The sequence below is a fragment of the Nicotiana sylvestris genome, chromosome 1 (genome assembly GCF_000393655.2).
Source record: "Nicotiana sylvestris chromosome 1, ASM39365v2, whole genome shotgun sequence".
NCBI lineage: Eukaryota > Viridiplantae > Streptophyta > Magnoliopsida > Solanales > Solanaceae > Nicotiana > Nicotiana sylvestris.
This window is the reverse complement of record NC_091057.1, coordinates 111,293,414-111,309,570: the sequence shown is the minus strand read 5'-3', so window position 1 is coordinate 111,309,570 and position 16,157 is coordinate 111,293,414. Positions and strand designations below refer to the sequence as shown.

General features: G+C 38.7%; 2 protein-coding genes across 3 annotated transcripts; one reads left to right on the top strand and one right to left on the bottom strand.

Moving 5' to 3' along the window:
• The first annotated feature begins 439 nt into the window (after positions 1-439).
• LOC104217662 (protein DA1-like) lies at positions 440-8,957 on the top strand. 2 transcript variants are annotated; one of them, XM_070166858.1, is made up of 11 exons: positions 440-603; positions 707-791; positions 1,128-1,209; positions 4,740-4,814; positions 4,883-4,952; positions 5,037-5,138; positions 7,136-7,339; positions 7,429-7,482; positions 7,645-7,754; positions 8,290-8,348; positions 8,471-8,957. In XM_070166858.1, the coding sequence occupies exons 1-11, from the start codon at positions 562-564 to the stop codon at positions 8,749-8,751; spliced, it is 1,164 nt and encodes a 387-aa protein (XP_070022959.1). In that variant the 5' UTR covers positions 440-561; the 3' UTR covers positions 8,752-8,957. The 2 variants fall into 2 exon arrangements, with proteins under 2 accessions (XP_070022959.1, XP_070022962.1); XM_070166861.1 differs by lacking the exon at positions 7,429-7,482.
• Positions 8,958-9,265: 308 nt separating this feature from the next.
• Positions 9,266-13,537, bottom strand: LOC104217661 (ubiquinol oxidase, mitochondrial). The gene is made up of 5 exons (XM_009767964.2): positions 13,357-13,537; positions 12,452-12,893; positions 10,930-11,058; positions 9,798-10,286; positions 9,266-9,506 (listed from the first exon to the last, which is right to left on the bottom strand). Exons 1-5 carry the CDS (start codon positions 13,377-13,379, stop codon positions 9,447-9,449), a joined length of 1,143 nt encoding a protein of 380 aa, XP_009766266.1. The 5' UTR covers positions 13,380-13,537; the 3' UTR covers positions 9,266-9,446.
• Between the last annotated feature and the right edge of the window lie 2,620 nt (positions 13,538-16,157).

Below are 16,157 nucleotides of genomic sequence, written 5' to 3'. Positions count from 1 at the left end.
CTATACTTAAAAATTCTAATTTTTTTATTCATTACCAAACCAAAATAAAATCACTTAATCGGGTTTTTAATTGGTTGGTTTGACTTTTCGATTTGGTGTGTTTTCCATTTGGTTTGAATACCCCTTCCGTCTCATGCATGCATGCTTGTGTTTAATTTCTTTCGTTACTTCTCCTTAAGATTTTAAAAAGGTACTTGTAACTTTTTCTATTCTCTTTTAATGAGAAAAAAGAATCAGAAATATGAAAAGGGTAAAGTGATTAGAAGCTTAACTGCTAGTAGCATGAAGCACACTTTGTTTATAACTTTCATGAAGACTTGAGTACGACATGGTCAAAGTCTTCGATCGGAAATGATTAATTAATTATTATATTATATTATTTCTGATGACAAGACGAAACTACCACTTCAATTGAGTTGCAAGTTCTTTGAGGGCTACTTGCAGAATATTTGTTGTTTTATTTCGTTTTCTTCACCATGGATATTTCTTATTAAAACATTTCATGATTTGCAGCAGTGCTGTTATATTACATTAAACTCACAGGATTTTTAACCTTGAAAAATGTCAGCTAATAGATTCTTGGATGAAGGTCCTTCTTATGAGGTTTTGTGTTTCTTACTTCTGTCTTTCATTATTATTATTATTATCATCATCATTATTATCAATTTATCGGTTAAATCTATTGGAAATTTGAATGCACGGCCAGTTATCAGAAGATGAGAATGATGATGTGGTTCGTGCTGTTGAACTCTCGCTTCAAGAATCAAAGGGAAAAGAAATATACACGAGTGGTAAGGGCCATTAATGATGTAGCCTTTTTCTTAAATCCCTAGGATGTACAGTGTTTCCACACTTACCCTCTAGCGCGACTCGAATCCAAGACCTAACAGTCGTGGGTGGAGGTACTTTTACCAACTGAGCAAGTCTCACTTGTCTGATGTAGCCTTTTCGTCTTGCTTTTTAAAGCTAAATTTTGTCCTAGTAAGAAGTTGATATGTTTAGTTCAATTCCATATAAATTTCACGATTTTGGAGCTTTGTTTGGTTGTTTTGCCAGAGCTATAATTGCTGAAAAGGTGTTTCTTTATGCAAGTGGTCTCTTATACATAGATTTGGTTACTTTTTCAGATATGGAGTTACCTCAGATTGATGAAGTAGAAGAACTTGCACAAGCGTTGGAAGAAAGCACATTATCTTCTACAGACTTGAGGTAAATATGGCCTGTGGTATCAACCTCTCATTCCCTGGTTCTTACAGTATCCATTCCTTCATTTTAGTTAGATTTAACCTTTATATGGCCGCCCGGTACACTAAGCTTGCGCTATGCGCGGGTCCGGGGAAAGGACCGGACCGCAAGGGTGCAAGAGGCTATTTTCACGGCTCAAACCCGTGACCTCCTGGTTACATGGCAGCAACTTTACCAGTTACGCCAAGGCTCCCCTTCAGACAGAGGCGGATCCAGGATTTAAACTCTATGGGTCCAACTTTTAAGATTTTTAACATTGAATCCATTATATTATTAAAGTCATGGATACAAATCTATTATTTTTGCATTTTAATGAATTTTGAAACATAAATTTCTACTCAGCGTCGAAAGTTATGGGTTCAATTTCTACTCGGCTTCGAAAGTTATGAATTTTTAAACCCATAACTACCACGAAGATGGCAGTGACGGAGGCTAAGACGACAGCTTTTGCTCGTCTGTATGGGGAACTAAGGAACAAAGGTGGGGAGAAGAAGTTATTCCGACTCGCTAAGGCGAGAGAGAGGACAACTCGAGATCTGGACCAAGTGAGGTGCATAAAAGATGATGACGGCAAAATTTTGATGGAGATGACCAGATTAAGAGGAGGTGACAGACCTACTTTCATAAACTTCTAAGTGAAGAAGGGGATCAGGATATTATACTTGGGGAATTGAGGAATGCCGACAGTCACCATGAATTAAGTAATTGTAGGGACATTGAGATCGATGAAGTCATGGAGGCAATGCGTAAGATGAGAAGGGGCAGAGCTACCGGGCCAGACGAAATTCTGGTTGAACTGTAGAGGTGTGTGGGTAGAGCAGGCTTGGAATGGCTTATTGGATTGTTTAGTGTTATATTCAAGACTAATAGGATGCCTGAAGAGTGGAGGTGGAGTACAATGGTCCCGTTGTATAAGAACAAAGGTGATGTCCAGAGCTGTAACAACTATAGGGGCATCAAATTACTAAGTCATACCATGAAAGTTTGGGAGAGAGTGGTAGAAATGAGAGTGCGAAGGACGGTGTCTATTTCAGACAACCAGTTCGGGTTCATGCCGGGGCGATCTACCACAGAAGCTATCCACCTTATTAGGAGGATGGTGGAACAGTACAGGGATAGGAAGAAGGATCTCCACATGGTGTTTATTGATCTGGAGAAAGCGTACGATAGGGTTCCTAGGGAGGTCTTATGGAGCTGCTTAGAGGATAAAGGGGTCCCGGTTGACTATATTAGGGTGATTAAAGACATGTATGCTGGAGCTAAGACTCGGGTTAGGACAGTAGGAGGCGACTCTGAACACTTTCCAGTTATTACGGGGTTGCACCAAGGGTCTGCGCTCAGCCCATTCCTATTTGCCCTGGTGATGGATGCACTGACTCATCATATTCAAGGGGAGGTGCCATGGTGCATGCTATTTGCTGATGACATTATTCTAATTGACGAGACACGAGGCGGCGTCAACGAGAGGCTAGAGATTTGGAGACATGCTCTTGAGTCTAAAGGTTTCAAGTTGAGCAGGACGAAGACGGAATACCTCGAGTGCAAATTTGGAGTTGAGCCGACGGAAGCGGGAGTTGAAGTGAGGCTTGACTCTCAAGTCATTCCCAAGAGGGGTAGTTTCAAGTACCTTGGATCGGTTATTCAGGGGATCGGGGAGATTGACGAGGATGTCACACACCGTATAGGGGTGGGGTGGATGAAGTGGAGGTTAGCGTCGGGAGTCTTGTGTGACAAGAAAGTGCCACCGTTACTAAAAGGTAAGTTTTATAGAGCAGTGGTTAGGCCTGCCATGTTATATGGAACTGAATGTTGGCCGGTAAAGAACTCACACATCCAGAAGATGAAAGTAGCAGAGATGAGGATGTTGAGGTGGATGTGCAGGCATACAAGGATGGATAAGATTAGGAATGAATATATTCGAGAGAAGGTGGGCGTGGCCCCATGGAGGACAAGATGCGGGAAGTAAGACTCAGATGGTTCGGGCACATTCAGAGGAGGAGCACTGATGCACCGGTGAGGAGGTGTGAGCAACTGGCTGTAGTGGGCACGCGGAGAGGTAGAGAGCGACCTAAGAAGTATTGGGGAGAGGTGATTAGACAGGACATGGCGCGACTTAGGATTACTGAGGACATGACCCTTGACAGGGAATTATGGAGGTCGAGCATTAAGGTTGTAGGTTAGGGGAAAGTTGTGAATATTTCTACAGCACAATAGAGTGAGACTAGCCAGTTAGAAGTTAGACTAAGAATGCCATTGGTCGTCTATTGATGCAGGGCTTTACCTGCTAGTTTTTACTATACCAGCCATCTATTTCGTATTTCGTATTATGTATTTCATATCTCTTATAAATCTATTATTTTATTATGCATTTTATGGTACTAATATATCGTCTCCTGTTATTTTTTTTTGAGCCGAGGGTCTCCTGGAAACAGCCTCTCTACCCTTCGGAGTAGGGGTAAGGTCTGCGTATATATTACCCTCCCCAGACCCCACTTGTGGGATTATACTGGGTCGTTGTTGTTGTTGTTGTAACTACCACACTGCATCCAGGGGCGGATTTACATGGGAGGGGGTGGTTCACGTGAACCCATCCTCCTTTCCCTAAACCTTGTATAGCACCAGTAAATTTCAGCACAAAATTACTTGAATTTGTATGGGTGAATCCATACTCAAGTGAACATTGTAATGCACTGGTAGAGAAGTGCACCTTCCATCCACCGGGTAGGTGGTTCGAATCCCCGCAATACCCTTTTTAAAATTATCCATTATTTCACTTTTTAATTAATAAATTGGCTACATACCCATGCTCCTGGGCCTGCACTTTAAAGTTTCCCATGCTCTTTAGCACACACGTTCTTTTTTTCTTTTCCTCTCTTTATTACTACATAACTGCTTCTTAGTCTTTCAGTTATACTTTCAAAATCCCTAAATTAAAAATACCTCTCCACACAACACTCTCTGGCGCTCTAAGTCTTCTGCAAATCAGCAAAATACCAACTTTTCTACCATCAAAAGTCACATATTTTTTCAGTTTCTTTATCAATCTCACTTCTTCTTTTGTTTCTTTATCTTTTTTCTTTGATTTATGAAGTTGGGTTGAAAAACAATAACGTTCATGAAGCCAGAAATTCAATAATGGTGTTCAAATGTTTAACATCCTTTTCCAGTGGGCTATGCAAGGGTGTTCAAAGTCTATTTTTTTAAAAAAACAAGTAATAGTTTACCCTATACATAGTATAATTTTTCGGCGAACGATGGTCAGTTCGCCGTACATAGCTTCGCCCTGGGTGCACCCATTCTCGTGAAATCCTGGATACGCCTCTGACTGCATCCGCCTCTGCCTTCAGATTTAACCGTTGTATGGGAAATGAATATTTCCATCTACCATTTCCTTATGTCACATTTATGTAATTGTCCTATTTACCTCCCCTTTGTTGCAAGCTCATTATGTTTTAGTTTAGATATTTGCTTACTAAAGGTTTACATTATTACAGTACTAGTACTGGAGGCAGAGAACTGAAATGGTGGAAACTTTTCAAGGAGTTAAATCCCTTTGTCCATACATCAAAGTAAGTATACCACAATTCAAGTGTTTGTATTTTGCATACCATCTAATCAAATTGGCATGTTTTTGTAGGGGCAATTCTTGGTGGAGAAAGAGTAGCAAGCGATGCAATATTCTTGTTTGTGATGTTTGTGAAGAACAAGTTTGTATTCTCTTTTCTCAAATATCCTTCCCTTTCCTCAAAGTATCGGAATGTGTTACCTGATGCTTCTACTATGTTTAACAGATTTGCTCGGTGTGGCTAAGGTGTACCTACTGGGGCCAGGTTTTCTGTAAAAAACATACATCTGATGGAACTCCTCAGTGCTGTAGCTGTTCTAGATTTAAGGTTTTCAATCGCCCTTCTATATTATTAAACAGAAGATGTTCCTCATTGAATCTATATTGCACAATCCTGCTTTCTTAACCTTTCATAGTTTAATCTAGGGTTGTTCATTCGGATTGGATATCCGAAATCGGAAACGATCCATTCAATTTCGGATTTTGGATTTCGGATTGTGTTTATTAAAATTTCGGATTTCGGATCGGATTCAGATTGGTATATTTTAATGTGATCCGATCCGAAATTCGAAATTATTAGGGCATATATAAATACTACACTTTAATTTCGGATAGTCAGTACTTCCTTTACATCAACCTCCAAGTTATTACCTTTACAATTGCTAGATTTAGCTATATTGACACCCTAACACTCTCATAATTGCATAAACATGAATTTTTCTTAATGTATTGCCTCTTTTACAAAGAAAATATACATATTAGTTTAACTTTGAGGCATAATAATACGATCCGAAATCCGATCCGATCCAATCCGATATAATTCGGATCGGATTCGGATTGCATTTTTTAGAATCCGAAATCCGAAATTCAAATCCGAAATGTGCTAAATCTGATCCGATCCGATCCGATCCGTGCGCAACCCTAGTTTAATCTATGGGTGGCAATTTGAGTCCAAACCCATCCAACTCGCCCAGAGATTAATGGGTTGGGTTACAAACATTTTAGCTCATGAGTCAATTTGGGCTGAGCCCAAGTTAACCCATTATATTTTATAGCCCATTTTGACCCATTAAGCAACCCAAATACAACCCATGAAACTCACCTAAAACAAAAGGTATCTCAACCCAACTTATAAAGAAATTTATTTAGTTGCCCCAATTTTACTTTTTTTTTTGTATTTTTAATTTTATATTCTTTTGTTTTTCTCCACCATCCATCCACCCTGCCTCCCTCCCGCAAAACTCCCCTCCACTCAAAAAGATTTTTTTTTTTTTTTGTATTTTCGTTTTCTATTTTTTTTCTGCACCACCAACCCCCCTCCCCTCCCCTAAAAAAATTTTTTTACTTTTTTTTTTGTATTTTCAATTTTCTGTTTTTTTTTTCTGTACCCACCCCCTCCCCTAAAAATTTTTTTTTTTACATTTTTTTTGTATTTTCAATTTTCAATTTTTTTTCTTAAACCCTCCCCACCCCCCACCCCCCTTTTTTTTGTATTTAAAAAAAAACATTACTTTTTTTTTTTTTTTTTTCTGCATTACCCACCCCCCCCCCCCCCCCACAATTTTTTTTTCCGACTTACACATTTTAAGGTAAAAGATTTTTTTTATGTAAGATGAACATGATTCTAAAACATGGGTTAAGTTGGCGCGGGTTGGGTTATGGGCTGGGTTGGGCAATGACCCATTTATTGACCTAACCCATCTTGACCCGCCCAAATTCAGCCCAACCCGCCCATTTGCCACCCCTAGTTTAATCCCATCATATAATGCATATATATATTGGAGTGTGACGATCCACAGACAGGGATTCGGTTAATAATTAATACTAGTAATTCTTTCACTATAGCCCTTAGCATGTTTCAGAAACTGGATGAATACTAACCTCTCGATTAGTTTGAGAATTATTAAAAACGAAATGCTAAGTAATCTTTTTAATAAATCAATCACTAGCACTTGCACGATGATTCCTGAGTAGCTAACATACAGACAATGACAGACTTAGAGCATTGAATATGAGTTCCCGGAACCCAGTAAATTTGACATAGGGTACCCAATAACTTTGACGTAGACCTTATATTTATATAAAGAAATCAACTAAATATCTGTAAATATTTAATTGTGAATCCAAATATTATTGCATATTAATCTAAGATTACGGTAGGAACCCATAAACTTCAAATCTTGAATCCGCCTCTGTATATAGAATAACCTTTCTAGCTGCAACACTGGCTTAACGTTCAATGATGATAAATCTCAAGCTAAATATGTACTAACAATTGGTCAACTTTATGACATGTTAACTGAGAACTTACTCACCTATTTGTAGATTGGAGATATGAAGTATATCACTCTGAATGATGGTCGAAAACTTTGCCCTGACTGTCGTAACACAGCAGTGCTGGATCCTGAAGACTGTAAGCCCCTTCTTGATGAAGTGCACAGATTTTTCAAAGGATTAAACATGAAAGTCAGATATTACATTCCAATTCTTTTAGTTGATCAAAAAGAGATGATCGGAAACGATGGCAAGGTAGGCAGAGCAGGTGTTTACATTAGCAAGAGGAATTCTATTACTTCCACATATTTTCTAGTAGTAATAGTATTTGGTTTTTTTCACAGAGCTCACTTGGCTTGACGGTTTATGAGAAATCTAAATTGGACGCCGTAACTTATGTTAGTACATCTGTTTCTATTATAGACTTCTGTTTGATGAGTCGATGTTTTCTGTTATAACGAGTAAAGTTCAGTAAAGTATGCAATGAGGTGGATAAACCTTGCTATCTTTGGTACGAAGTGATGTACTCTCTCATTTTGCATTCAATTCATTCATGCTAGGTGTCAAGGTCAATACAAAAGGGTGAAAATATTGGAGTGGTGAAAGAAGTAGAGCACCTGGTTCCAGGCCGCAAAGTGAAAGCAATGCTGCTTTTATATGGCTTTCCAAAGTAATCTTCTTCCAAACTTCTATACTTTCACATAAATGGTCTTCTGATGGATTTAGTATTGAACTCCAAGCAATTTTCACCTAGTAACTTCAAGGAGAGTAAAGAGGAAATATATCTCATGCTCTTCATCTAATTAGGATAAGCAGATAAGCAATTTCAGTTTTGAATTATTCAGATTCTTATTAACTGCAATTAGGTATGCTGTTCAATGGGGGCAGCCGGTGCACGAAGCATCCTGCATTTACGCAGAGTCTGGGGAGTAGCCGCACCCCAAGAGGGTGTGTTATAGGCAGCCCACCCTGATGTTTGCATCAGTGGCTGATTCCGCGGCTCGAACCTGTGACTTATAGGTCACATGGAGACAACTTTACCGTTGCTCCAAGACTCCCCTTCGAGGTATGTTGTCCAACGATGTAGTTAAAATGCTATTTTGAGTAAACATATCCTAGTATAGTTAGTAAACAAGAGGATGTGTAATGAATCCCCTACTTTTATTTTATGGTATGCATCAATGGTCATTGTAAACACTAAACAGGTTGGCTTTGGGAGCAACTTTGGCTCATGAAATGATGCACGCCTGGATGCAGATTCAAGGTGGTTTCCAGCTTTTTACTATGATCTCTAGTTGTTTTTGCCTAATTTCAACCAAAAATAAGGGAAAATAAACACATACCTCATGAATCTACTTTTTTCAATTTTCCTCTGATATTTAATAGGCTATAGAGGGCTGGCCCTAAACATCGCAGAAGGTATTTGCGAAGTTATTGCTCACAAGTGGCTAGAATGGCAATCTTTTACTGGTGATGACTTTATGAATGGTGCAAGAGAAACAGCTCAGTTTTTGAGAAATTTGAAAGAGTTTTTGAGAGATGGAATAGAGAAAAGCTATTCTGAGGCATATGGTCATGGATTTAGAGAAGCAAAATGGGCAGTTGAAAGGTATGGTTTAAGATACACACTGGACCATATAGCTAATACACGCAAGTTACCTGAATGACCTATTTTTCAGTCAGAGTGACATTCTTTTTATGTTAATTCATCCATCTTTGGGTGGAAACTGATGGCTCTTGGATGAATATTGTTGTGAAACACTAGTAAAAGAATCTATGTACATTAATTTGTGACTCCAAATTCTGGTCCTGAAAGATTTGGCTAATACAAATTGGAGTGAGAAAAACCTCCTGAAGTCATGTGAAAACTCAACACAGGCATCCTTTCAAATGCATATCCACCAACCAAGATTTCCCTCGATGATCAGACGATAAATTTTACTTCCTTTTTAGTTCTATCTCTAGCTTATTTCAATAGGACTCTCTTGGCTTAGTAGAACTTCGTGTGTTATGCGTAAAATTCTTGATTCCTCCTCTCCTTTCCCTATGAATTCTGGAGATAAAAGTTTTCCAAGCATGAGTTCAATCGAAAAGGTTCATTTTTAACAAAATATTTTCAGTGGTATCAGTGTCTTTCATACTTTCCCCAGTTTTTTCAGTTAAATACAAACATCTCGCGTCTCTTCGAAGAGCAATACCACAATTTTATCATACCACTATGCAGGAACAGAACATCAGTTTAATCCATACATTACATCTGCTACTGTCTAGAGATTTCATTACCAATCTTCAGAATGGACCCATCATCTACAACAAAACATGGAAAGCAGAACAACCACGCAAGACAGAATAGTATGTAGATTTAATGGTAACCTATAGGAGCAGCTGCTTCCTGCAATTTCTTTCCTTGATAATGGATATCCTGCAAAGCAAGAGCAACACCTAAATCAGCTGCAAAATAATTTTTGCACACAATGCCAACTGGAGATAAAATTACCAGCTACAAACGTGTAAAGTCTCAGTGATGTTTAAGTTTGATCTAAGAAACAGAATGAATTACTATCAGCAGGGCAACTAGACAAAAGACATCACTGACAAAGGACAATGCAGTATGACATGTAACAAGTAGGAATAAAGTTTATATATTTACTACAGGAATCTGAGAAAATGAGTATCGACTCCATACACCACCAAACTGAAGATAGACACTTACAGATGCAAAATGGTTAACATCTCTATGATGAGCTTCATCAGCGCGAATGACAGTAATAACATCCTTTAGAGTTGCATCCTTAGGCAGTCTCCAGTAGTCAATTGCAATGGCAGGAGCACGAATATTTTCAATTTCACCACGATCAATATCATTCAGATATAAAGTATACGAGTGTATAGCCTCCTCTTCCAGATACCCAACAATTCTATGTGCAAGCTTGGGGGACAGCACGTAAAGCACGAAGTAAAAATTGAAAAAGACTCCCTGCACCGCAAGAACTAGAAGCCTCTCATACCATTTGGGTTGCACTAGCTCCACCATAGTCATCAGATGCATCCTCTCATTCTCGGCTTCTTCTAGTAATGCTTTTATCCAACCACCACTTTGCTCAAACTTGCGCAACGACCTCAGATGTAACAGCATACCTCCTACCATTCCGGGCACACCAGCCACTGTTTCCAACATCATTGCACGGCAACCATATTTTTTCTGCAATACAGGTCAGAGATTATCAATGGTGTCAAGAATAGATGTGGTGTCCAGAACAGAAAAGTATTTATTTTTCCTCTTTTTTTTTTTTTTAAAAGAAATGTGCTCTTAGATAGTCCATCAAATACCAAGTGTTGTGATTTTGTCACGTGTTTCCTTTTGCAAAAATATGTAATCCAACTGTAGAAGGATGAAGTAAAGAGGTCATCTCTGTGACATCCCTGCTCAGTGTGCCATCGGAGCAATTGGCCACATGTACATAAATTCATCACCAGACATTTCGCATGACATGTGAATGGTCGGTTGCACAAACTGATGGTGATGGCGATCAACAGACTGAATCAGTATATGCCCGGAATAGATGCTCCATTTTAAAGTTTGGATCACATATCATTTTCCAAAATGACACATTTTGACAACTCCAGTTACGTAAATAACAACCCAAAGCTCAAGTGAATTGGACTCCATTTAGCATTTCTATTTATGTTAAAAGATGCTAGTACAAGCTCTTTTTAAGAACTTCCAGGTAAAATCGAGATCGAGAAGTTACAAGGAAGCTTTGTTTCCAAAGTAGTAGTAAAAAGTAGTCATGTAGCATTTGATTGGATAACAGATTCCTTACAAATTTGAGTGGAAAGCAAACCTTAAAAAATAAATCTGTCGGAATCCTGAGAAGTTTCACTGTCCAATAAGCAACCTTATCAAGGAATGCCTTGGGTACATGGTGCTTGCTTAGATCAATGGACAAGTCAGCTTGATATGTCTCCCATGGCTACAAACAAAATGGAGAATTAGATACGTATAGCTTAATGAAAGACAAGATTTCCTTTTGCTTTAGAGCACTAAAACATGACAATTTCTAACTTAATGCTTTACATAGCATCTTGTCCCAGGGACAAAGGAAAAGATCACAAGAAAGTCCCAATAAAACATTTACAAAATTTCTACATAATATACTGAAAAATCAGAGTAGACAAAAGAAGAATGAAACAACTACAACTCTTCTATACATCAGTGATGTACTACTGAAACATCACTCCATAATATATTGAAATTTTACTCCACCTACCCTCAGAGAGTGAGAAAGTAGGAGATGCTAAAACAGAGATTATATTGATGACAAAACCTAGCAAGACAAAATTACGAAAAGTTTAACCACCTATTCCGGGAAATCATTTCCTTCTGCATGTTAAAGAAAGGTAGAAAGCTGATCAGCAAGGCAATTCAATAATTGTTTTGAGCCTTGAGATAAATACTGATAAAAATTATAGCAAAAGAACGAATCCCATTATCCAAGAGTGAAAGTGAAAGGGATTCATTATACGGTATACTAGTTCAATCGTGTAAATGTTACTTCAAATTTGAGAGACGCTGCTTCGTTGTGTTTTGCGCCCTTCTTTAATTTAATAGAGTCTAACCTTACAACAGAGGTGCATTTGGCTTGAACCTTAAACTCAATAAAATGGGAGATAAAATTTCCTCATATATAGGAGTGTCAAATAGGTGGTTTGAGTTAAATGTAGAAAAGTTAAAGGGCATGAGTCAATAACGAGTCATAATCCAACCAGCCCAAAGTTCGCCCCGGCCAAGATGGACTGAATCAACTTGGACTAAACAATGGGTAATAATCTAAACCAACGAACTCAAAACTATTTTAACTATTTTTTCGTTCGTTTGTTTTTTAAATTAATTGTTTAATCATCAAATTGACTAAGAACAATTTTTTTTTTTTTTGACTGGACTCTGAAGAAAAATGAGCTAAAGCTTCTCATAAATGAAAAATCTTAAGCAGGTTCATCATTTGGAACTGATTAGAATTAAAAAAATTTAGTCAACAGAGTGAGGAAGTTGGTCATTTCAAACATATGTACTCTATATCCGGAAACCTCAAATTATGGACGTTATAAGAACATGTAGTTACTTTATATTTCTAACCGGAAACTAAGGATAGTTTTTTTTTTAATCAACAACTTTAAACACTAATATCAAACTCCGAATTTGCAAAATCAAGTAGTCATCAACTAGTAATTAATGTATCACAAAGATATAAACCAGTAACTGAAAGTAGGACTCGGTCAACTTTACCTATTACTATGTGGTTGAAAATTAATTGATTGAAGAAATATGTAGAAGTAACAAGTCGTACACTTGTGATCATCACATACCATGAAGCAATTCCAAGGCCAGACAGAGCCATCTTCTCTAGTAATCTTTGGTCTCGAGACGCCCCAATAGCTGGAAATAACAACTTCATCGTTTTTTCTTTCCATCTTCTCCACAGCAGCACCACTCGTTTTCTCGTTCTTCTCATCCTCCTTCCTCACCGCAGTGGACGACGACGTTGACTTCTTCGTTGGCGGTTCACTAGTGGAGCTCATCATCCTCCACCACTGACCGGAAAATCTCAGCCGCCTGCCACTCATCATCAAAACTGACTCACTAATCGGCTTATGAACTTCCATACAAACTACTACCGCCGCGGACGGCAAAGACAACGGCGATGACAAGGACGACATACAACGGTTACAGTTACTGCCAGAATTAACCAACCGCCTCAGCACCGATCTTGCCAATAACTGATTCATCTTTCCGATAATAGGAGATGAGCTGCGCTACGTTGAAATCGGAATTTTGATTATTTAATTTCCTAAGTGGTTAACTGAACACACTCAGAGCAGAACATGGTAAAGTTAAAATACATGACGAACGTTGTATGTTAAAGCTTTAGCGACGGCTCTGTGTTCTAAACCAGAAAATTTTGTAAAGTAAAAGGGAAACAGAAATGCATAGCAAGAATAAAATTAAATCCCAGCCTACTGAATTTACAATGCTCTTCTAGTACCGAGATGTCGGATTATTTTCTTCCAAAATAGAACAAAACGGATTATGCATAGGGGTGTATCCTACTCAAACTCTAGTGTTTTAGTAGTAGGGCGAAGCAAATCACACATAACACTTATATTTTATTTTAAAAAAATAATGTAAAGAAAATGAGAGAATTTCAGAATTTTTGCATGAAAAATGAAACCTCTAAATTTATAAACAATGAAAGAATGAGATGACAACGTACAATCCAAGAGTTGCCTCTCCCATTCACACCCCTTCTAAAAACGCAACATAGACTTGAATGGAGGTTAAAACTGTACTAGATTCAACCTACAGGCATCTCCATTTACCAAGTTGACTGGGAAAAAAGAAAGAAAAGAAGTAAGATAGAGAGGGTTTTGTAAAAGCGAACGTGGGTCTTTTTTGTCTTGAAACGTGGCGGTAATAACTGAGGAAAGAAACAATGAGTTGGGTAAAGCGTAGCGAAAACAAAGAAAAGTTGGTGACGCACGTGACCCCGGTCGAATAAGTGCATATCACTCAGATATTTATTTATCATTTCATAAAAGAAATTGTTTTTATCAACTTTTGTCGCGTATTTTTTTTCTTTTTTCAAAAAGACATATTTATTTATTTTCTAATTTATTCCATTGATGAATTTAGTTATATTAAGGACTTGTATGCGTACTTACTAAGTAAAAGGCATTTTAAGACAGTATTTTGAATTGGAAAAGATAAAGAGCGACCTTTTTATTATATTGAAGAGTGAAGACTTGGACGATTAAGGGTAGTTTCGTTAATTTTTAAAAAAAATTACAGAAAATTATTACTTTTCAACCCTTAAAGATTAAGGAAAATGAAATTACCTAATTTTTCTTATTACAGATTTTTTCCTCTTAAAGTAAATAAGAGAAGAATGAAACTTGCACTTGCCACGTAACAATCTACACATGCAAGCTCATATCTACAGAGCTGCCATGGAGTCTTCTGGAAGGTTCTGAGAAAAGAGAACAGGAGAGAGGGATAGAGAGAAACACATAAACGAAAGTGTTTTCTGTAAAATGAGAACCCTCAATTCATTTCATTAATTGTACAAGTGTATATATACATGTTGACTACTTGACCAAGCTAATTACTAACTAAGCTAGCTAAATTACTAACTAAGCTAATTAAGTGTAAGCTAAGTATGCTAAGTATACAACAACAACAACAACAACGATCCAGTATAATCCCACAAGTGAGGTCTGGGGAGGGTAATATGTACGCAGACCTTACGCCTACCCCGAGGGGCAGAGAGGCTGTTTCCAAGAGACCCTCGGCTCAAGAAAGCAACAAGAGACGATATATTAGTACCATCAATAGACTCATAATAGAATAACAACAATATAAGAGATACGAAATATGGAATACGAAATACGAAATAGATGGATGGTATCGTAAAAACCAACAGATAAAGCCCTGCATCAATAGACGACCAATAACATCCTCAGACTAACTCCTAACTGGCTAGTCTCACTCTATTGTGTTGTAGAAATATTCACAACTTTCCCCTAACCTACAACCTTAATGCTCGACCTCCACAATTCCCTGTCAAGAGCCATGTCCTCAGTAATCCTAAGTCGCGCCATGTCCTGTCTGATCGCCTCTCTCCAATACTTCTTAGGTCGCCCTCTACCTCTCCTCGTGCCCACCACAACCCGTCACTCACACCTCCTCACCGATGCGTCAGTGCTCCTCCTCTGAATGTGCCCGAACCATCTGAGTCTTGCTTCCCGCATCTTGTCCTCCATGGGGGCCACGCCCACCTTCTCTAGAATATCTTCATTCCTAATCTTATCCATCCTTGTATGCCCGCACATCCACCTCAACATCCTCATCTCTACTACTTTCATCTTCTGTATGTGTAAGTTCTTAACCGGCCAACACTCAGTCCCATACAACATGGCAGGCCTAACCACTGCTCTATAAAACTTACCTTTTAGTAACGGTGGCACTTTTTTGTCATACAGGACTCTCGACGCTAACCTCCACTTCATCCACCCTACCCCTATACGGTGTGTGACATCCTCGTCGATCTCCCCGATCCCCTGAATAATCGATCCAAGGTACTAGAAACTACCCCTCTTGGGAATGACTTGAGAGTCAAGCCTCACTTCCACTCCCGCTTCCGTCGGCTCAACCCCAAATTTGTACTCGAGGTATTCCGTCTTCGTCCTGCTTAACTTGAAACCTTTAGACTCAAGAGCATGTCTCCAAACCTCTAGCCTCTCGTTGAAGCCGCCTCATGTCTCATCAATTAGAATAATGTCATCAGCAAATAGCATGCACCATGACACCTCCCCTTGAATATGATGAGTTAGTGCATCCATCACCAGGACAAATAGGAATGAGCTGAGCGCTGACCCTTGGTGCAACCCCGTAACAACTGGAAAATGCTCAGAGTCACCTCCTACTGTCCTAACCCAAGTCTTAACTCCACCATACATGTCTTTAATCACCATAATGTAGTCAACCGGGACCCCTTTATCCTCTAAGCAGCTCTATAAGACCTCCCTAGGAACCCTATCGTACGCTTTCTCCAGATCAATAAACACCATGTGGAGATCCTTCTTCCTATCCCTGTATTGTTCCACCATCCTCCTAATAAGGTGGATAACTTCTATGGTAGATCGCCCTGGCATGAACCCGAACTAGTTGTCTGAAATAGACACTGTCATTTGCACTCTCATTTCTACCACTCTCTCCCAAACTTTCATGGTATGACTCAATAATTTGATACCTCTATAGTTGTTACAGCTTTGGAATCACCTTTGTTCTTATACAACGGAACCATTGTACTCCACCTCCACTCTTCAGGTATCCTATTAGTCTTGAATATAACATTAAACAATCCAATAAGCTATTCCACGCCTGCTCTACCCACATACCTCCAAAGTTCAACCGTAATTTCGTCGGGCCCGGTAGCTCTGCCCCTTCTCAACTTATGCATTGCCTCCATGAACTCATCTATCTCAATGTCCCTACAATTACTTAATTCATGGGGAC

Coding starts and splice junctions, on each gene's coding strand:
- LOC104217662 (XM_070166858.1), top strand. CDS start 562: ATGTCAGCTAATAGATTCTTGGATGAAGGTCCTTCTTATGAG. Junction 7,483..7,644: donor AATTGGACGCCGTAACTTAT/GTTAGTACATCT, acceptor CATTCATGCTAG/GTGTCAAGGTCAATACAAAA. Junction 8,349..8,470: donor CGCCTGGATGCAGATTCAAG/GTGGTTTCCAGC, acceptor GATATTTAATAG/GCTATAGAGGGCTGGCCCTA.
- LOC104217661 (XM_009767964.2), bottom strand. CDS start 13,379: ATGGGAGAGGCAACTCTTGGATT. Junction 11,059..12,451: donor GGCCTTGGAATTGCTTCATG/GTATGTGATGAT, acceptor TTTTGTTTGTAG/CCATGGGAGACATATCAAGC. Junction 10,287..10,929: donor CGACAGATTTATTTTTTAAG/GTTTGCTTTCCA, acceptor CCTGTATTGCAG/AAAAAATATGGTTGCCGTGC.